This window comes from Euprymna scolopes, chromosome 22 (genome assembly GCF_053919585.1).
Source record: "Euprymna scolopes isolate OS-2025 chromosome 22, ASM5391958v1, whole genome shotgun sequence".
Lineage (NCBI taxonomy): Eukaryota > Metazoa > Mollusca > Cephalopoda > Sepiida > Sepiolidae > Euprymna > Euprymna scolopes.
This window is the reverse complement of record NC_136503.1, coordinates 45690003-45713791: the sequence shown is the minus strand read 5'-3', so window position 1 is coordinate 45713791 and position 23789 is coordinate 45690003. Positions and strand designations below refer to the sequence as shown.

Here is a 23789-nt window from a genome sequence, read left to right as displayed (position 1 = left end):
AGGGGGAGGGGTATTGTCAATCGCCTAAGACACTATCTGGGGAATACTAACAAATCAGATTAAGACTATTTTCGATGCCATCCAGAATGACCCCCCACCCCCCATTAAACTTGTAATAAACTTGCTGCATTCACTTATTTTGTTCCGGACCTCCGGAGTAAGGTGGCTCAACTTTTGGATTGGGGGGAAAGTAATGATTACTTGGTTTATCAGAGGAGGCTATCTTCCCAAGCATTAGCTCCTACTTCAGAGGTGATGAAAAGTCTAGCACCTTCTTCATCTTCCCTTTTAGGAAAAGAAGGGTGTTTTTTGCCAATCGCCTAAGGCATTCTTACTGGGGAATATCAACAGGTCTGATTAAAGCAGTTTTTAATCCTGTTCAGACCTCACGCCCTCCTCTTGCTGGGAAAGCTGAACTTCCTATATCAAACTGACTTTGTGTTAAATCATAAATTGGTGCAGATTCAGGTCAATCTCATAGTATCAATGTTTGTTTTTGTTGAACAGTTATAATTGTTGGAAGCATTATAATTCTTTTGGTATCAAGTTATGGCTTTCTGAAGCAGTTTTAATTCTCCATGGTGTGCATAAACCATAATGTACAAATTGTTGTCTGGAACCCAGGTTCTTGATAATATGTCATTGACACAATGTTCAGCATCAGTTTGAAGATGTATTTCTTATGCACTTAAAAGAATGGCGACAAACACTGATGTACAAAAATATAATGGTATAATTTTATTGTCAGTGGTGGTAAATAAGTGATGTTATTGAGAGAGATGGAGGAAGCACAAAAATTGACAGCGGTTGATCTCTCAAATTAAATGAACAGTCGACTCTGTTGATCTCTTATTAAGGCTAGTTTATATAATGTTTTGGGTGCACACACATCCATCTGTAAACGTCCATTTTGGGGTTTCATAATCGTTATCAATGTGGCCATTTTATTTAGTGATAATTTTATTCACATCTGCACATTACTTTTGTAATTAAGCTTTTTAAGTGAGGTTTTTTGTTTTGTTTTGTTTTTTTTTTATTTTTGGCACCAAATCCATAAATATTTCATTTGCTAAAGAATTCTTTCTGTATCAATAAACATTTTGTTTTTTGTGTTTTTTTTTTTCCAGCCAAGTGCATGTCTGCATTTATTACTGTAAGGTGTCAGTTCTGATACACCAGACACGATATTCAACATTTCTAGATTTAATAAATGCATGGTCAACTATATGTGATATTTGCTGACATCACATGTAATACATCTATGGTTCACCATTTTTTTTCTTATTCATGTCAGATTTGATATGGTCTTACTCTTAACTACTGGATAATGTTTTTAAAATTATCAAAAAATAAAAAAGATGTCCAGCTCCAAATTGTGAAGACAATTATAAATTTGTTATTTTTTTTCTGAATGATAAAGATTATTTAAGGGATGAAAGATGTGATGAAAAAGAAACATTTTAACAAGCAAATATAGCAAGTATTTATTTTGGTACTTATGCAGTATAAGGACTGTGCTATCATTGGAATCGTTCAGGCAGTTTATGGAAAATGACGGAATGCTTTGAATGAAAGTTTTGTGATTTTTTTTGCTTTGTACAAATGTTACCCAACTTTTTCAATGAAAAAAAATATTTTTGTTGGTACAAAAATAATTCAACAAAAAATTAATTAAAAAATGAAAACAATATTCTTGAATAATTATTGGACAATTTTTACAAAACTTTTAGAAAATTAAAATCAAGGAGGAAAAACATTCATTGAAAGGTAAGTTTCATAATTGTTTTGAATAATAAACAACTGAGAGCAAGCAAAAAATTTGTCTTTAATTTTTGTATATATTTTTTCTTTTTTATGATTTATTTTGTTTAAATTCAGATAAATATTTATTTTTTTATATAATAAACCAATGTTTTCTTTATGTTTTGTTTGTATTAGGATTAAGGTGCTCAGCATTAACACTTTCCAGAGTTTTCTGTAAACTCCCTGGACGATTCCAAAGATAGTAAGGTCTTTATACTGCACAAATACTCTTAGTTAAAAAAGAAAATAGGTATTTAATTAAAAGTTAAATTTTTAATCAATTTTGTAATTTTATAACTTGTTTTATTTTTTTAATTACAATTTGAATTTCTAAATAAAATGCGTTGTGAGTTTACAGAATCCTGGCTCAATAATAAAGTAACAACAAAACAAAAAGCAAGTAAATATTGTGTAAAAATGTTGATTTTTGATTATACATCTCTGAAATATTTATAAAAAAAAAAAAATACAGAGAGATGTTTCAATTTATTTATGCCTATCGATAGGAGCCGATCAAATTTACATTAAAACAAAATGTACCAGCTCCAAAAATCAGTCTTTCTCAATTTAGCCAAACAGATCTATCAATAAAAGAAAACAAAAAGAACTACACTCTCCCCGGTGACTCTCAGGAGAATGAGACAAGAACTGCCACAAACTTGTTGGGGTTTGTTTTACTATACACATAGATTCGAAAAAGTTGTCAAAAAAACAAATATATAACAAATAAATGTTATCAAAGGTAAGATAAGTTACTTTTCTACCTAACTGGATAAGTTTTTAGTGTTTTTATTTGATGTAAAATGTTTATTTGGTTTGAAAAACGTGGTGGTAGAAATCCACCCAATAAATGTCATGGTAACATTTATTGGGTGGGTTTCTACCACCATTTTGTTTTATTTCACTGATTTAGCAAGGAACATGTTTTTCTTTGTTTTTACTAAGTCAACACTTAACATGGCTAAAACCCCATTTGCAGATTAGGATTAACGAGATGGATAGATTTCCAGATGAACGGTGATGAATAATATGAGAGAGAGCTTAACATCATCACACATCACTAATTCAAACAACAAACAGGATCCTGAAAAAAAAAAAAGAAGCGTGTCCACTATCTTAACCATCATCAATGGACCTGAGATAATCTCATCCGCATCAGACAAAGCCAAACTCTTTGGCGACAACTTTGCAGAAAATTCTACTCTTACCCACCCCCCATATTTCCTCCTGTGTCTGAAAACATGCTATGCAATGTACAAATAACTATGCGTAATGTTGCCAACCTAATCAAAAATATCAATTCTAGTAAAGCAACTGGCCCCAATGGCATTCTAAAAAGCTTCAACCAGAACAAACTCCCATACTTACAAAGCTGTTTAAACGTTGCCTTAAGGAGAAATGCTTCCCAACACTCTGAAAAACCTAATCAATCAGCCCCATATTTAAAAATTCAGGTGATCGGTCTACTTCCTCTCAGTAGAGATTAATCAGTCTCCTGTGCATTATGAGTAAATTACTGAAATCTGTGTTAAACAGAAGTGCTCAACCACCTCAGCAAAAATAACCTATTCAGTGATATGCAATAAGGTTTCTGTTCTGCCAGATCTACAGATGATATGCTAACAGTTACATCGATTTTTAGGGCAATTGTTTTTGACATATCAAAGGCTTTTGATGGCATAAAGGTCTACTACACATGACGAAAATTCATCGTGTAGAACAACTGCTATTGTGTTTGTAATAATAAAAAAAGAAGAGTCTATCATTATTATCTAAAACAGTACGTCAGCCATTAAAATGGCAAAAAGAGAGATAAGTGTGTACCCTGTATTCGCAATCTTCAAGGTGTTCACATCTAAGGAAAATGCAATTTCCTCCAATTTTTTGTAAAGATTACTTTTAACTATAAATAATTTTCAGCAGTCTTGCAGTTAAGTCCCGCCAAAGTTCGACAACTCTAGAAGAGATACATTAGTATTTTACACCGTCAAATCACAAATATTATTAATTATTAGTTTTAAAATAAAAAATATGTAATTAATATAAAAAAATATGAAAATTTGTTCCATTCCCATCTAATGGAAAAGTTGTGGAGACGGCGTGAGAAAGGACACGCATTTCCACGAATTATTAAAAGCACACTTTTTTAAGAAATGTTTAATTTTCAATGTTTAATTTTCAATGTTTTATTTTATATAAATTTATATTTTGTTACTTCAGATTTTATTTTGTTTGTTTTTCTGTTAAGACAATAATACACTTTCTAAAAATTGTTTCATTTTTCTGTTAAATAGTTATAAATATATAAAAATGTATATTTTGTTCGTTTACTTTATTTAATCAAGTGATTATTTCCAATATTAAAATATTTTTTTATATTAATTACATTTATTTTTTAGTTTAAAACTTTAATAATTTTTATTTTAAAACTAATAATTCGTAATATTCATGATTTGACGGTGTAAAATACTGATGTGACCCTTCTAGAGTTGTTGAACTTTGCCGGGACTTAACTGCAAGACTGCCTAATTTTCTGCATGATGAATTTTCATAATTTTTGGTTATATTACTATTTTTGATATGAAAATTAATATTGTTGTGGACTGTCTTAACAAGTACCCAAATACCTTTCAAATTTCAAGTATGAAAAAAAAAAAAAAAAAAAATGCAACTGTGCAGTATAATTGACAAGAAAAAAAAAGTGAAAAAATAAACAAAAACAAAACAAACAGAAAAACAAACAAAAAAAATGGCCAACAAATAACTGCTACCAATCGTCATTTTCATGGCAAGTGCTTGACTGAACTCCAATCTATGGTTCCCTCTTGCCAAACTTAAAAAAAAAAAAAAATACTCAACTAGCTACAATCACGATCTCCATTTTTCCCCACTCTCTATCTGTGCCTAAATTTAAACGCAGATTCCATGAACAAAGCTTCTTTCTCAGAACTGCCCGCCTGTGGGACACTAACAGTGTCAGAAGTCGCCATTACAAACTAGTGAATAAACATTTGATTAATTAGACTTTCTCTGTTTCAAAGCTTATAACAATATGAAAATGTAATTTCAAAACTAATTTTTTTTTCAATAAAATGAGCAAAGACCAAATTTTAAAATAATGAAAGGTTTAATCGAAAAAAATACAATTTTTTTTTCCCATCAGTTTTCTTTAAAAAACATTTCACAAAATTCAACGAATTTTAACTTAATCCAAATCTAATAAATATAAATGGCAAAAAAATCACTTTCCTATAAAAAAAATACTGAGCAATGGCTGCTTCCATTCTTTATTTATAAGAATTGTCCATATTTATATTTTATATTCCATATATTTTTTAAATAAAAGGATTTTTTAAAGCAAGGGTCCCAGAAAACCGCATTTTCGCAACTCATAATCCAGCATTAGCCAAAGCGGTGTTTCGATTTTTTCAAATTGTCAAATATGGAGGTCTCAAAGGGACATAAATAATTATTTCCAAAACATAAAAACAACACATTAGACCAAATACATTTCAAAAGTAATCTTGATAGTAACTATATGAAGAAACAAACATTTATCTCCCCTTTGTAATTAATTAGATATTTGAAGTCAATAAAGTTGGTCGATATGGGTTACCATACGTAAAAAATGATCACATTTCACTCATCAGTTTTCGACAATTAAACACAAATCACTCAACGAATTTTCGATTTTTTTTCCTTCTATCAAAGAAATACATGTGTTTTTGATTTAATATATTTTATTTCTTCTTTATGGAGTGAATATTTTTTTTAAATATCTAAAAAAACAAAAAAAACATTGAATAAAATAGAAAAAATTGTCGTAATTGTACAAAATATTTTGGACAATATAACAAGATTATAAGGTTCACTTAAAAAAAAATCAATGTGGTTTAAAAAAAAAAAAAGGTTTAAAACTTTGGACTTTACAGGTAAATATGCAAATAACTATTCTTTTTTTTTGTTTTAAATTAGCTTATCTTATTTATTGATCTTTTATCTTCAATTTGTGATATATAAATCTGAGGAGAAGATTAATTATTTTTATTTTAATAGACGTTTCAAAATGAGGGGGGGATAAAAAAACGCTTGTCTAGAATATTATATTCGGTTTATTGGAAAGAACATAAAATTTCACATTGAACCTGAAAATATCGTAAAAATTGAACCAATAGAAAAATTTTGATAGATTTTTAAAGTGAAAAAAATTGAAAAAAATTTAACTCATAAAATTCAATTGATTTCATTACGTAAAAAAAAAAAAAAAAAAAAAAATGGCTGCATGAACGCGCACCAGCACTTTGTAAACACTGTCTTTTAAAACATAAAAAAAATAATATTTCTATTATTTTTTAAACAACTTTAATAGTTTATTTTGGAAGTATATTCCATAAAGAAAATAAACAACCCACTTTAAAAAGAGAAATTACAAGTTTTTTATATTTTATTCGCAGTTTTGTGTTAGGGGTGTCAAAAATTCTGACACACCTAGTGGAGCACTGTTTCATTGGCCTGCTTCTCAGTTGAATACAACATGGTAGCCTTCAAATCCAATATAAGCAAGTTGTTGTCAAGCTGTCCCCATAAATAATAAAATTCTACCCAATCTACACAATTAATGATTACTACACTACCACCTTTCATTCATTAACCCTTATCCTTGAGTGGTCTTTGGGCCTTGATAAGTGGTAACTCCCAAGTCAAAAAACAAAAACAAAACAAAACAAACAAGAAAAATTACTTTTCTACTTACCTGTACAAATTTGAGTTACGTTTACTGATTAATAATTAATAATAATAACAGAAAGCTTACCCTGATTTGATTGGCCTTGTACTTATGCTTACAGTTTCTCTAACCTGCTTTTTTTCTTTCTTTCTTTTAAGATTGAAATTTGTGACTCCCCCACCAAAAAAAAAAAAAAAAAAAAAAAAAGAATAATGGTGGCCATGTTGGAAAACACACTAGCTTGGCGAAGTAAAAGTGACAATAACAAACGCATAGATAATGAATATTACAATCAGTAAACAGATACGTTAAATGTTAGGGAGGGGGTTGCGTTTGGTAACAGTTATTTGTTGTTTGTTTATTTTTATTACGTTCGTCAATAATTGTCTTAATTCTATTGTAGTTTGATACTACTAACAATTATTACTAAATTACAAGTACATAAAATACTTTTTGGGGTAAAAGTGCGCTAGTTGACCAGTGACCACCTTTAAGAAGAAGTTTGGTATTTGTTATCGAACGTATTCTGCTTTTAGGTTATTTATAAACCTATTATTTAAAATAAGGCGGAGAGACTGTTCTTTAACCTAACAATTTAATCCCAAATTCTTAAATCGATAAAACTTGCGGAGAACCCTCTGTTTAACGGTTATTTTAAAAATGGAACGGAAATTTAAATTTCGTTCAGTTTTAATTTTTTTTAAATTGCACATACACTCAAGAAACCGAAAGTATTTGAAAGAATAACATTCAACGATCGTACTTTTTAAACATATTAAAAAAAAAAAAAAAAAAAAACGAAGACTTTTTTATGAAAATAAAATTTTATTAACAAAAACGAAATAATTTAATTTTTAAACGAAAAGAGTCAATTTGATATGCCTTTTTGATAATATTTTTTTTATACAAGTCCAACGCACCGCACCGCGCACTGGCGCACCCGCACCGTTCACATTGGAAATATCGACTTTTAAACACTCCCAACCCCCATGTTAAGAACGGCTTTCAGAATAGACTCCCCCAAGCTTGTCAGCATACCCGAAACCTCCTACTTAAATCTTCATGTTCCCCAAATTTTACTATTGCACACCTTTTGCACATATCGATGGTCGTGCTATTTTTTAAACTTAATTTTTATCATTTTGGTGCTAATGCAGAGAGTGATCGCGCTATTTTTTAAAATCGTATTTCCACGTTTAATTAAAGTTTTATGATATGCATTTTTATTTAATTGTAAGGTTGGTACTCCTGCAGTATTTTACCCACCGATTTCACGATCTTAGCCGAGCGTTGACGAACGCTTTCGGCGTTAACGCCGACGAAAGCCGAGAATTCGGAACTACGGTGCAAGAACGCTAAAAGTATGTGAAATAGCAACAACATTACAAGGAAAAGATATTACACACACACAACAAAATGGATAAAATTAATACACAAAAATTTGGATAAAATAAATCACAAACACTTACTGTAAGTTTTTTTTAAAGTAAAATAAATTTATTTTGTTGAATATTTTTTTTTTTTTTGGTTCATTTTGTTTTCCGATAGCTTTTTTTTTGGGGGGGGGGGTAAGCAACAGTAATAAACACTTCAATGTTTTTTTTTTTGTTTTTAACAAAACGTTATTAAACAGTAACAACAATGTTTTTTTTTTTCAGTAATGTTTGTAGGGGGGGGGGACAACAATTACTGTTTATCTTTAGTTCCGACTGGAAGATTTTCTACTGACTGTAGAGGCAAAGTAGGGAGCAAAGGGTTTTCAGAGGATGTGGAAAGAAGCTCCTTTCCCAACCGGGTAGCCTTCCGCGATTTGATATCGCTAAATGAAATAGCTGAAATGAAAGGCTGTGTATTTTTACTTTGAACAATAAAATAACTGAAATGAAACGCTATGTGTGTAATTTCAATGAAAATTATTCGTCTGCTGCGCGTTCGTTTGAAGCGCCCTGATTGGCTGATAGAGTATCGTACCGCTCGCCATGTTCCGGCGTTTTCCGACGGATGTCGATCAACGCTCGGCTAAGATCGTGAAATCGGTGGGTAAAATACTGCAGGAGTACCAAGTACAGAATAGGTACAAAACACCCTCCCCATCTCCATGTTAAGAATGGCTTTTTAAATAATAACGTTATTATTTCAGCACGGATCACTCTCTGCATGAGTACGATTATTTTATCAATTATTTTCGATTGGGTGGGCGCATGCGCAATTAAAAAAAAAAAAAGATGAAAAGGGCACGAAATTGAAATTTCCGTTCCATTTTTAAAACAACCGTAAAACTGAGCATTCTCCGCAAGTTTTACCCTTACTTTACCCAACTCTCCTTTTTTTTTTTTTTTTTTTTTTTTGTAACTGCAACAACGTTTCGACATTTAACGCCTCAATTTTCCGTTAATGGGCGTGGAGTAAAAAAGGGAGATAACTGGATGGCATTTCCATTTTTTAAAAAGTTTTTAAAACTTCGACTTTGACATGAACACCATTTTTCTTCAAGTAAAAGATAATTTAACGTGTTGCTGTTGCACAAACGAGTCAACTAGTTATAAACTAGTATGATTCAACCTAGTTTATAACATGTTTTTTAACTAACACTCAAGGAATAGTGTCGAAACTTCCAAAACCTATTTTGCTCTAATTTACGTGACTAAAATAGAAATTTACCCACAACATTATTTTTGTTTTATTTTTTGAATTTATTTATTTTAATCGTTTCCTCCTTTTTGGCAAGCGTAGTCAAATTTAATTTTATGTATTAAAAAAACACAAACTCGTATTATTAGAGACTGCTTTCCAGTGCAATATTTAGGGTACTAGTGCAGAGAGTGATCCGGACGTAAATAATAACGTTAATATTTAAAAAGCCATTCTTAACATGGGAGGGGAGGATGTTTTGGGTAATCGTGAAGAAAGAGAGAGTCCGTTTCCTCCGTTTGACTATAGGTGGCGTTACTGTCTGTCCACCCAGTTACGGAAGCACAAAATGTATATAATGGCACCCTTGAAATAAAAAAGAAATGTTTTTTTGTTATATTTTAATTTTTGTACCTATTCTATAATTTAACCTTACAATTGAATAAAAAAAAAAACATCATAAAACTTTAATTAAACTTGGAAATGGATTTAAAAAATAGCGCGGATCGGATCATCACTCTCTACACTAGACCATATTTAGATTACTTTTTTTTTTATTGGCAAAATGATAACAATATTTGAAAGGAAATCTTTTGAGTACCCATATTTTAATTGTGTTTAGGATAAATATTTACTGTCCTCTCAAAGCATCGCAGAATAATTCTCCATCTTTTTATTCTGAACGGCGTCATATGATAGATATGCAATTAACAGAAAGCATTTCGATTTAGATGAAAAATAATCACGTTTTAAAACGAATCAGAAATTTGGGAAAATAAAAATGCAGCCTATTTTGTACGTACAGTATTCTTCGATGATACTATCATCTACAGTGACCGAGGACATTATTTTGATCACGAATCAATGGACGATGTTGCCATCCTGTGAAACGCTCCAAATCAAAGGGGGATAACTCACACGGGAATTTTGACTTCGTATGAAAGACAAGAGAATTCTTCACTGTCCTTTATTAGTGAGGAGAGATCCTTCTAGACTGAGGCAATTTTCATATTTGTCGCAATCCAAACTAATTTTTTTTAGGTGGATTTTTTCCACAATAAAAACTGACCGCGTTTTTACTTTTTTTTAAAACTATATATATATATATATATATATATATATATATATATATATATATATATATATATATATATATTATTTTTTTACTATAATATATATATATATATATATATATATATATATATATATATATATATATATATATATATATATATATATAGTCTTGGAAGTTTTTAACCTTTAAATCTATACAAAAAAATATTTTTTATCATTCGTTAGAAAACCATCTAGTCAGTTATTTAATCACCTGCAATCACTGCATCAACTCGCTCTCGAATTTACTATAATACCAATAATTTATTTTTCATATATATATATTTTATATATATATATATATATATATATATATATATATATATAAATAAAAATTACAATTGAATTTACCAAAATGATCCAAGATGGTAAAATTAAAGTATATTATAAATATTAAAGAATTAATATTTATAAAATTATCTCAGCCAGATGTAAAAGCTCGATAAAACCAATTAGGAAATTGTTGTGAAGGAACATAACTGGCTATACACCGGTTACAAACTGTATATATATATTGGACTGTTTGGCAGACAGCGGCAGACAGCGGCAGACAAGCAGTCGCAGTAAGACGGATAGTCTTACGTGTTGATTATCAGACTTTCTTCCCCATACTTGTTACTATGTACTTCTATTTACCTTAGGCGAGCAGCCTTACGTTTCTGTATTATAAATAAACCCCATTACACATACCACTCGGTGTAACTCACGTTTGTCTTTATTTCCTAAGTATTTAGGAATATAACAATGGCGACGAAAGGATGTTCTTTCTCTTAACAGAGATAAATTACCGTACCAAGGACTGTGTACAATGCAAGGATTTTTTGTTTTACGAAAAAAACAAACTACACAAGGATTTTTGACCACGTGCGTCAATGAATTTAAAAATTTTTCCTACCTAAAGTAGCGAAAAGTACGGATTTTTCTTCGTAAAGAACTCACAAGAAATTATAGAAACATGTTCAAGGTAAAGTGGAATTTATATTTATTTTGACAAGTAAAAAAAAAAAAAAAAAAAAAAATGGTCGCAAGTTGAATTCGAAACTACACTAAAGGATTACGAGTTTCGAAAGAAAAAATATAAATACAACGACTATTGTACCATTTTATGCCACGTGGGAACGGCAGCCATATATTTTTTTTTTTTTGGAAAATTAATTGTTTGTTATTGCCTTTATATAAATAATTGGAACTATTTGTCGTGGGAAGTAAGAAATATTTTGTGTATGAACTTACGTTGTTGAAAAAAAAAAAAAAAAAAAAAAAAAAAAAAAAAAAAAAAGAATTATTTTACAAAGCCTGTTGAATTACTATGGATGAACTTTGTTGAAACGTGTTGTGTCTGCATATTGCTACTAATTTACGATATACGTAAATTTACGATTTTTCTTTGGAATTATTGTGTAGAATTCGAAAAGACATTTTTGTACTAGAAGCTAACATGGAACAATTAGCAGAGTTAACTAAGGCTCTAGCCCTTAGCATCCAGGAACAGACAAAAATGACTCAACAATTTTTAGCGCAACAACAACAACAACAACAAATTCAACAACAACAGCTACAGCAACAGCTGCAACAACAACAAGAAAGAACACAAAAAACTTTAGAGGCACAACAAGAACAAACAAACATACTACAACGACAAATGTCGACACAGCAAAAGAATTTAGAAAAGCTAATTCTAACGTCGACCGGGAAGAAGACTAATTTTTCTGCCGAGGGTATTTCAAATTCACTAACGGAATTTCGTTACTCCCCGGATACTGGTGTTACTTTCCCTGCATACTACAGAAGATACGAAACAATTTTTACGAAAAGATGTTTAGACTGGACCGATGAGGAAAAAGTTACCCTGCTACTACAAAAACTGGGTACTGATGAAAACACCAAGTATGCAAATCTAATTCTACCAAAAAAACCGGAGGAGGTTTCGTTCGAGGAAACAATTAGTACCTTGTCGAAAATATTTGATAAAAGGGATAGCCTATTTCACTCTAGATACAAATGTTTGAACATTCAGAAGGCAGAAGCTGAAGACTATCTAGAATATGCTTGCACTGTGAACTGTTTATGCGAATCAGTTAAATTGAATGAAATTTCCGCAGACCAATTTAAATGTTTAATCTTTGTACAAGGTCTCACAGCACCAAGGGACAAAGATATACGTTCACGGATCCTAACAATTATGGAGGCGGATCCTAACATAACATTGCAAAAAGTCACTGAAGAGTGTCAACGTCTGATTAACATAAAGAAAGACAACACTCGCATTGAAGAGAAAAATATTTTTAAGGTGCAGCAAGTAAAAAGGCAAGGGACCACAAGAAAGTCCAGGTTCCAAGAACACAGGATCCTTAAAGGATACAAAGACCCAAAGCTAAAGTGTAAATGTTGTGGTAGTTTAAGACACAACAATAAGACCTGCTGGTTTAGGAACAAAATATGTTATGAATGTGGTCTCAGAGGTCACAAGGGAACATACTGTGCCCAGAAGAAAAGACAAGGGACCGATAATGTAAATACGCTTCGCATGAATAAAGAAAAAAGCTGCGAAAGACGGAAATATGTTGATGTTCGGATAAATGGACATCTGGTTACATTGCTTCTGGATAGCGGTGCAGATATTAGTATTATAAATGAAGATATATGGAAAAGGATAGGTCGACCTGAATTAACGAAAACCAGAAAGACGGCGAGAAGTGTGTGCGGCAAAAGATTAGAGTTCAAGGGAGAATTAAAATGCAAAGTGACATTCGCTAACCAGACTCATAAATCCAAAGTGTACGTCGTACCAGGAAAGAATACATGCCTGTTTGGGGTAGATTGGATTGTCCTGTTTAATTTATGGGAGAAACCCATAAATTCGTTTTGTAACGTTTTAACTGCAGAAAAAGCAAACCAAAGGGAAGACTTCCTGAAGGATTTGAAAACTGAATTTCCCAATGTTTTTGCCGAAGGACTAGGACTCTGTATTAAGACAGAGGCAAAATTTGAATTAAAGAAAAATGCCACTTCAGTATTCAAACCTAAAAGGAATGTGCCTTTTTCAGCGATGGACGCAATCGAAAAAGAGTTGGATAGACTTCAACAACTGGAAGTCATTGAAAAAGTTAACCACACAGATTGGGCAAGTCCAACCGTGTATGTAAAGAAAAAAAATAACAGAATAAGGGTCTGTGGAGATTTTTCAACGGGTTTAAATGACTGTCTATTGGACCATAATTATCCCCTTCCGTCCGCAGAAGATCTGTTCTCTAAGCTTAACGGAGGAAAAATTTTTTCTAAGATAGACCTCTCAGATGCTTACTTGCAAATTAAGATCAGCGATGAATGCTCCAAATACTTAGGCATAAATACTCATAAGGGCATTTTTAAGCTAAAGAGGCTTCCTTTTGGATTAAAGGTTGCTCCTGCTATTTTCCAGCAAATTATGGACACGATGCTGGCAGGGTTGGAATTTTCAATGGCCTACCTTGACGATATCCTAATTAAAAGTGAAAATTTGCAAGATCATAAGAAGCATGTAAAAGAAGTATTCAAAAGAATACAGGAATTTGGTTTTAAATTGAGCCCAGAAAAATGCGATTTTTTTATGAAAAAAATTAAATATCTAGGTCAAATAATCGACAAAGAGGGTCGAAGACCGGATCCACAAAGGACTGAAGCAATTGAAGAGATGCCTGCTCCAGATTCAGTGACAAAATTAAAATCGTTTTTGGGATTAGTTCAATACTATGCAATTTACATCCCTAACATACATAATTTAAGAGCTCCTCTTAACGAGTTACTGAAAAAGGGTGTTAAATGGAACTGGAATAAGGAATGTGAATCTGCTTTCCAAAATATCAAAAGATGTCTACTGTCAGACTTAGCATTGGCACATTTCAATCCAGAAAAGGAACTAATACTAGCAACGGACGCCAGTGATTACGGTGTTGGCGCTGTATTACTTCACAAGTATGAGGATGGTAGGACAAAAGCTATCGCCCATGCTTCAAGAACGTTGGTTGCAGCGGAGAAAAATTACAGCCAAATTGAAAAAGAGGCGCTGTCGATAATATTTGGAATTACAAAGTACAATCGATTTCTCCATGGACGATCTTTTATTTTGCAAACCGACCATAAACCCCTACTTACCATATTTGGATCAAAGAAAGGCATTCCCACACATACTGCGAATCGATTACAGCGATGGGCTGTAACCCTCTTAAACTATCAGTTTAAGATGGAACATGTATCCTCAAAAAAGTTAGGACACGCAGATGCATTATCACGGTTGATCCCTAAAAGAAGCGAAAGTTTCGAAGAAACGGTAATTGCTGCGCTTAAAGACGAAAGTGAATGTACAAGTTCAATGTGTAATATGATACGTGAACTTCCGGTAACTTTCGAAAAAATAAAAAAAGAGGCAGTAAATGACATTTTCATTAAGAAAATGAAAAATCAATTGGGATGGATAAAAAAAAATAAAAAGGTAGATCAAACAACGCCTTTTTCCATCTGTGAAGATGTGCTCATGTATGGTGAGAGGATCGTAATTCCACTAACGTTACAGAGGAAAATTCTGAAGGAATTTCATACAGGTCATCCGGGCATTTCGAGAATGAAATCCCTTATGAGAGGATATGTGTACTGGCCTGGTATGGACAAGGAAGTTGAAAAATGTGTCAAGACATGCAGAGGATGTCAATTAGCAGCTCGAGATCCTCCAGTAAAAACGACGCCATGGCCAAAGACGGACCTACCCTGGTCACGTCTGCATATTGATTATGCGGGACCTATAAATGGTTATTTTTACTTGATTATTGTAGATTCTTTTTCAAAATGGCCAGAAATATTTAAGTTTAGACATCCAACAGCAAAAAACACTGTGAGTGCGCTTAATGAAATTTTTAGCCGTTTTGGAGTGCCAAAAACCTTAGTGAGCGATAATGGAACAGCATTTACTGCTCATGAATTCAAAGAATTCTGTGACTCACTAAATATTCTACATATGACAACACCTGTGTACCATCCACGATCGAATGGGTGGGCCGAAAAATTTGTAGATACGTTTAAAAGGGCACTTAAGAAAAATCTTACTACGGACACAGACGAACAATGTATTCAAACATTTTTAGCAATTTACAGGGTGACACCAAATCCTAATAATAATGTCAATTCTTCCCCGGCTGAGCTAATGTTTGCAAGAAAGATAAGATCTGTCTTCGATAGGCTGCTACCAGAGAAAAAGAAAGTTTTCAAAAAAAGAAAACCTTAATACCAAGTGCTTCTCCCCAGGTGAAAATGTATATTTCAAAAATTTTCAAAATGGACGAAATCAGTGGGTTGAAGGTATTATCAAAAAAAGGATTGGGAGCATGGTCTATACCATCCAAGGATTAAGTTTTGTCTGCAAAAGACACAGAAATCAAATACGTCCCAGACTGTCTCCAAATGTGGAAGAGACACCAATGGAAACATTGTGCGATATTTTTGATATACCAAAACCAGCGTGTGTACCGCAAACAATGAATATTTCGCCTGAACCGACCATACGGGCTGGACAGAAACCTTTACCCCGGGTAACGCTGACCAGAAGGAAAAGCACAAGAAAGAGAAAAGTTACCAGGAGATTAAGCCCTGACCCTAAAAGGAAGAGGTATTTAAGCTAAAATCAGGAAGATTTCAGCTTCAGGGGGAGGTGTTGTGAAGGAACATAACTGGCTATACACCGGTTACAAACTGTATATATATATTGGACTGTTTGGCAGACAGCGGCAGACAGCGGCAGACAAGCAGTCGCAGTAAGACGGATAGTCTTACGTGTTGATTATCAGACTTTCTTCCCCATACTTGTTACTATGTACTTCTATTTACCTTAGGCGAGCAGCCTTACGTTTCTGTATTATAAATAAACCCCATTACACATACCACTCGGTGTAACTCACGTTTGTCTTTATTTCCTAAGTATTTAGGAATATAACAGAAATAGAGCTTAATATGAGCAAACAGTTAATAAAATATGTTAAAAAACACTTTGAAATGAGTTAAAAACATATTTAATCTGAAAAGGAAACACTAGATAAATGGATAGTCCTTAATCCGCGGAGTTTCGAAGAAATACTTTCCTTCTCATCAGAGGGTAGGAATTAGCAAAATGCAGGATCGGATTTTGCATACAGAAGTATTTGATGAAACAACAAGTCAGAGATCTTACTTGAAAACAAAAAAAGTGAAGCAGAGGGAATATGGTGAAGAAAAAGGTGATTACACATGAATGGATAGTCTGGTGGAAGATAAAAAATCCAGTGACGGTAAAATCCAAATGTAAAACTTCAAGAAAGTTAAAAGAATTTCCATTTCTACAAGTAAAATCCAAGGAAATCCCGTAATTGGAAGAAGATGGTCCATAATAATCCAAAGGTAGAAATCCATGGAATAATTCACAAATTATTTTTTTTTTTTCTTTTATTAATATTATTGGAATCTCTTCTTTTTTCCTTGTACACATTTTTGTGAAATACTTAAATCATTCGTTGGCATCTATGCTGATGACACGACCATCTATGGCAACACATCAAAGGCCGTAAATGACAAAGTTCTCTCTAATTCTCTCTCCTCTGATCTTGAGCGCGTGGTACAATGGGGGAAGAGGTAGCTGGTCACTTTTAATGCATCCAAAACCAAGCTTCTATCTTTACATCATCAACGCTCTGATTCCCATCTGGCATCAATTGAAATGGATAGCTCTCGTCTTGGGGAGGCTCCATGTTTTGACAAGCTTCTGGGTTTGATCTTTACTCCTGATCTGAAATGGAATACGTACATCAAATCTGTTGCCAGGGACGCTGGGAAAATGGTGGGATCCTTCTAACACACCAGAAGATATCTCACTACTGATTCAATTCTCTATCTGTACCAAGTATGTCCAAGGATGGAGTACTGCTGCCATATCTGGGTAGGAGCTGCTAAAAACAGCCTATCCTGCCTTGACAGAGTACAAAATAGACTTTGTGGTTTGGTGGGGGATGGCCTTTTCTCTTCTCTGCAGCCTCTCTCCCACAGAAGAGATGTTGCAAGCCTGTCTTTGTTTTATCGTTATTTCGATGGCAAGTGCTCGTCTGAGCTCCAATCTCTCGTCCCCCCCTTGCCAATCTTTCATGAGAAACACCCGTCTGGCTGAAACTACTGTCAATAATTTTCCCCACTCTTTATCTGTGCCTAAATCCAAACATAGATTCCATGAGCAGATCTTCTTTCTCAGAAGTGCACGATTGTGGAACTCTCTTCCGTTCGCCTGTTTCCCATCTGACTACAATTTGGATGTCTTCAAATCTAACATAAACAAATTCCTGACAAACCGCCCCCTTAAGTAAGACACTCTATCAAATCTCCAATACTAATGATTACTACAATACTATCTCATTGATTGCTGCACACGCAATAACCCTTATCCCTGAGTGGCCTCCGGACCTTGATAAGTGGTGACCATATGTAAAATATATATATATATATATATATATATATATATATATATATATATATATATACATATATATTTTTTTTTTGCCAAAGTATTATTTCTTGGTAAATTTGTAGATAGATGCTCTCATCTAAAAATAAAAAATAAGATATTTTTCATTTTAAGGCAATTACCCGTGACTACCCTGAAAAGCTTGGCGTAAAGAAGAACAAACCAAGCAAAATTCAATTAATTAAGAATTTAGAATCGGGATTAATTTGCATATATATTTAACCATTTCCTAGTCATTCTAGCATTTTAGAGCAGTTAATCAATTCTTTTTTCTTCTTTGGTATAGGATATAAATATATGCGTTTTTTTGGGGAGGAGGAGGGGATTTACTTTTTTACGTCATTATGTGTAGTTTTATGATCTTGTCACTTAGACTTAGGATAAGTGGAAAAAAAAAAAAGTTCTGCTCTATAAAGCTAGAATGGTCTGACAATGAAGGATAATTTAAAGTTAAATTTATATGCAAAACTTATCTTTAACCTTAAACTCTAAAATAATTATTCTTTTATATTTGTTTGTTTTTTTTTCTTCTTTCCACCGAGTTTTTCAGTGTATTTGCACATAATCACCTAAAAAAATAGAATCTCATTTTTGTGAGAGGAGGAGTGTAGTGACCAGCTAAATAAAATCACTTGTCATGTAATCAGAAGAATCTATATGGCCGGAATTTATTTCAGGAACAATTTGATTTTGTCACTGATCGCCCGATTAGTACATGGACATATGGCTGTAATGCATCACTTTTACACACAAATCCATGAGACTATATTTTTGTCTACTTGCATATGTAGACAGTAAACAGGTTGGAGCATTCTAGAAAGCCCGTATAAAAGGCCCAGTGAACCAAAATCAAACCAGTCTAGACAGTGTTTCCGCAAGTCACGATTGCTGGTGCTCGTGGTTATCACTAGGGCTATGACAACAGCATATTCTTTTCATTGTTTTGACTCTTGATTATATATCCAACACAGTTAGACACAATTAATCAACCGAGGATCACATCACTCTGCATAAAAACATATAAGATATCAATGGATATATAGCTGAGAATCAAAACAAGGAAAAGAATATGCTCTTGTCATAGCCCTATTGATAACATATGGATGTGAAATTTGACCAATGAGGGTTGAGGATATGTGTTGCATGGAGAAGAATACCGTGAGAATGATACAATCTCTTATAAGTGATTCTAGATTTGTAAGCGGTAGGAGTACTTGTTATTTAGAAAAATATTAACTACTTCCTCTGAAAAACTATCGTCAATATGTTATTAATAGGGCTATGACAACAGCATATTCTTTTCTTTGTTTTTACTCTCGAGTTTATATCCAACACAGTTAGATATAGTTAATCAACCGAGAACCACATCACTCTATATAAAAAACATGTAAGATATCAATGGATATATACCTGAGAATCAAAACAAGGGAACGAATATGCTGCTGTCATAGCCCTAGTTATCACATACGTCAGACTCCGCCTAATAGACATTAAACAGCATCGCCAAGAATACCAAAGCCTCAGCAATAATTTTGTGCTTTCTAGACAGCTTTTTGCAGGCTGAATAGCTGCTGTTTGAAATTATCACAAATGTGGACTCCGTCTCTGGACGTAAAAATTTGCCATAATAAAAGTGTCATAACAAACTGTAAATGGACAAATCACTCAATCCTTTACTAATGAAGCTCACGCAAACAATAATGGATGAATGTTTTATGCTCACAATTTTTTCCCTCCTAATATTTTGCATTCACAAAGTCTTCTTCATAAAATTACACTGACGTTAATAATTTCCTCAGTCTTGGAAGATTTCTTCAATCACTAAAGACTTCCAGCAATACCTTTACAATTATGCAACATTCTTTTTCAACTTGAATAATGTTCCTAAACTTTCTTCTTATTAAAATACACATCTCTCTGCATTATTAACGGACCCCAATCTTTTTAATTTCATGTGCATGGGGAGATATCACACATTCAATAAGGACTGTGACTTGCACATATCTCACACACAAAAATAAACCGTTTCTGGTTAAAGGAAAATTATTATTTTAAATGTTTGTATTCGTTTCCAAATCGCTGCTATTTGCTGATGATTTTTTTGTATGTTTTTTCTTGTTAGGGAAAGGAGTTTCGACCTATGCTCTCATCACCGTCAGGAATTCCCCCTCCTTCCTAAAATGGGATTCAGTCGAGGGTGTTCATCTATAAATTTACTACATTTTATTTAGAACGTACTATATCTACCCGGTGTTGCCCAGAAGTCTTTTTATTTTCATTTTAATGTTTGTTGCAATGGCTGATACCAGTAACCGGCCTTTGAAGTAAGAAAAGAGACAGCTACAAAAATATAACAATGGCAAAAAAAAAGAAGAAAAGAAAAGTAAAAAGAGACACTGAGCAGAAAATATAAAGGTCACATATTTATTTCAAAGAAATAAATATGTGACCGTTAAGAATGTTACCGTACAATGGTGATGATGGTTATTTTTGCCAAAACATCCTCTGTGTTAAGATAATGGTGCATGGGTCGAGGTTAATGATCGCTTTTAAAGTGCAGAATAAATAACAAAACCCTTTTTAGAATAAAACAACAAATAGATTTATTTCAGCAGAAGAAAGTTGGACTGTGTCCGGGTTGAGAAAGAAGGAATAGAAGGTTCTTTTGGGTCTGTTGGTCAGGAAGCCGTTCTGTGTAATCCCAGGTTGGCCAGTAGTTATTTTCGATGAAAATCATCAATGCTCGAATATCGAGTGGACAGGGATAAGAGAAAAAGAAAGATGTTTGATTTCTGTCAACGTCCCTAAGTGAAAGTGTTTTTGTGGAACAATCTGGATTCAAACTTGGTATACCCAAGTTGTCAGTCTGTATCATTAACCACTGAGTCACTGTCATCTCCCATGCCGCCACTGGATGCTTGTTGCGGTAGAGAAATGGCACCATAATGTCTAGCAAGTACTCATGAAAATAAGTGACGTTTGCAGAGACGAAGGAGATGGCATCTCGTCAGATGTTGAGGCTATGGGCAAGGCCTTGAAATCAGCGTCTGAGTAAAGAGATGCACACATTTTTATAATGTGCTGGTTGTTGCTGATATGAAACTTTGATGAGACCTGATTGGTCAGCTTGAGTGACAGTATCTGCAAAAAGATAGAAACTGCGTTGGTTTCTGCCATACAAACTAAGGCGTTCAAGGATCAAATGTCTGGTTTCGTTAGGAGCGTTGTGTCATAAATAGGGTCAGCATTACAAGGCTCTTTCCTTGGATAATTGATTGTATCAATTATAAACATTGTGGAGGATGAATAACAAAACCGGATATGAAGATGTGTCGAAAGTGTACCAGCAAAAGACGGCGAAAGTGATTAGAACAAGTGTTTCAGCATTTGATGAAATGAGTGATGCAAGTTAGTGTTCATTGTGCTAAAAGTCAGTAGTGCAAGTGAGTCTGCACTTTTAAAGGTGATGAGTGTAAGTGAGTATATATGTATGTATGTATGTATGTATGTCCAAAGGGCGAATGAACTCTTTTCTGGGTCAACGGCCAACTAGCACCATGTATATTTGTGTGTGTGTATATGTGTATTGGGGTGGATAGGGCTCCCGTAAGCCGTGGTGAAGGCAACCTTTCTAGGAGAAGCAAATCTCTGATTTAAAAAACCATAAAGCGGAAGACCATTACCCGCATTAAGCTGATCTGCAGTTTAATTTGTTGCTGGCTATCTTGCTCTTGCTTGTTGCTGGATCTCAACATTTTGAACCGAGAGAGAGACTTAGCTGTCGTACAAAGCTAAGACTCTGTAATATCATATTTGTATAGATACTCATTCAGGCATTTGGGCTCATGGATTTTAAATGTCTGAGGGAGTGGCATTCGTCTGACAAGACGTTGCAATCATCATGTATGTATGAGTGCACCTGAATCTGATGATGATGATTAAAGAAAAAAAAGGAATCAAAATGGGAGTGGACGTCAAAACAAGAAGGAGCATGAGAAGAAGCAAAAGTGTTGGTGCACTTCGACCCAAATAAAGCAGTGACAGTGGCATGTGATGCTTCCCCATATGGGGTAGGCGCTGTACTATCTCACATTCATGGGGGATGGATCTGAAAGACCAATAGCTTTTGTATCAAGGATCCTCGCACCAGCAGAAAAAAAATTACGCCCAAATTGACAAGGAAGCGTTGCCAGTAGTTTTGGGGATGAAAAAGTTTCACCAATATCTGTATGGAAGCCCATTCACATTATATACTGACCATAAACCGCTCTTGGGATATTTTAAAGAAAATAAGAAAATCCCAAAGATCAGTTTGGCGAGAATTCAACATTGGACAGTAATCCTATCTGCATATGCATACCAACTAGAATATCGGGAAGGAAGGAAAAATGAAAATGCAGATGGGTTGAGTAGGTTGCCGAGACCTACAACACTGGAAGAAATGCCCATACCAGAGGAGAACATCATGTTGCGAGAATACCTGGATTAAACTTACAAGCTTACTAAAGTAAGCTTGTAGTCTGTTTATAAACAGAGCTGGATCTGACAATCCTGTTCTATCGGGATCAGCATCTGACCTGGCAGCGATAGAAGTACTCCATAGACAAGTTCGGCTGGAGAGTATCCCAGGTCTTCTTTGATAGCTGCATGACAGCCAAGAAGGACAACAGGTATGTATTCGCTCCATCGCTGTTGGTCAGGGTAAGCACATAAGGCAGCTTTCAATTGTCGATGGAAGCGTTCTATCATCCCATTCGAAGCTGGGTGATAGCTTGTTGTTCGAATATGTTTGATCCCTAAAATCCTGGAAAGTTCCTGGAACAGATGGGATTCGAACTGTGCTCCATGGTCTGTGGTAATTGTTGTGGGGACTCCATAGCGTGATATCTAGCCCGATATAAGGGCTCACGCTACAGATTCAGCCGAAATTTCCTATAGGGGAATAGCTTCAGGCCACCATGTGAAACGGTCTATGCAGGTCAGGAGATAGGTGAATCCCTGGCTGACTGGGCATGGTCCAACCAGATCGATATGAACATGGCTGAACCGAGCATCTGGGGTGTGAATGTTCTCAGGGGTGCACGGGTATGGTTGTGCACCTTTGACTTCTGACAGGAAACGCAGGAACGTGTCCAGGTAGTGATGTCACGCCTCATCTTAGGCCAGAAAAATCTAACTGTAATCAGTTTCACAGTGGCTTTGCGTCCGGGGTGTGCCAGATTGTGTAGTGTGTCAAAGACAGCTCTACGATGAGTCATGGGAACAAACGGTCTAGGTGAATCTGTTGAAGTGTCACATATGATCTGCGTGTCCGAAGTAGGCACAGGCAGATATGCGAATTTGCAAGTTGCGAATTCAGGTGACGACAGATCCAACGTGTCCAGAGACTCTGCTGGTCTAAGGCCATTTGTGGTAAATCGATATCCGAAGGTGAGGACAGAGAATTAATAGGGAGACGGGATAAGGCGTCTGCCATAGTGTTCTGCCCCCCCCCCCAAGATATGTCAGATATCACTGGTAAATTGCGAAACAAAATTCAAGTGACGAGTTTCACGAAGTGAATATTTGTCCGGCTTAGCACGCAATGCGAAGGTAAGTGGACGGTGATCAGTGTAGATCACAAATTGTCGGCCCTCGAGTGAATGCTGAAAATGTTTCACTGCGAGGTACATAGCCAGGAGTTCGCAGCCAAACGTGCTGTAATGTTGTTCTGCTGGTTTCAGCTGCCTCGAAAAATATGCGAGGGGTTGTAGTTGTTGTTGGTGCTGTTGTTGCAACACTGCACCTACAGCTGTGCCCGATGCATCCACAACCAGTGAAAACTGGGCATCAGGCACAGGATGTGCAAGTAATGTGTGTGTTGCTAGTTCATCCTTCACTTCTTTCAAGGCTTTCAGCTGAATATCATTCAGTGAAATCTGATCATTTTTCTTCTTCCTGTTACGTAACAAGTCAGAAATAGAAGACAAGAGATCCGCACAGTGTGGGATGAAGCGTCTGTAG

General features: G+C 34.4%; 1 protein-coding gene across 2 annotated transcripts in view; it reads right to left on the bottom strand.

Moving 5' to 3' along the window:
- The window catches only part of LOC145243397 (uncharacterized), a 59450-nt gene that overhangs the window by 30443 nt on the left and 5218 nt on the right, over positions 1–23789 (bottom strand). Inside the window, exon 1 of one of the 2 annotated variants that reach the window (XM_080106242.1) lies at positions 9964–10103. The exons of the other annotated variant lie outside the window; for it this stretch is intronic. Coding sequence (XP_079962368.1) covers positions 9964–10006 — 43 coding nt within the window. The 5' untranslated portion in view covers positions 10007–10103. Of the gene's footprint in view, positions 1–9963; positions 10104–23789 lie in introns of those variants that run through there. 2 annotated transcript variants of the gene reach the window in all.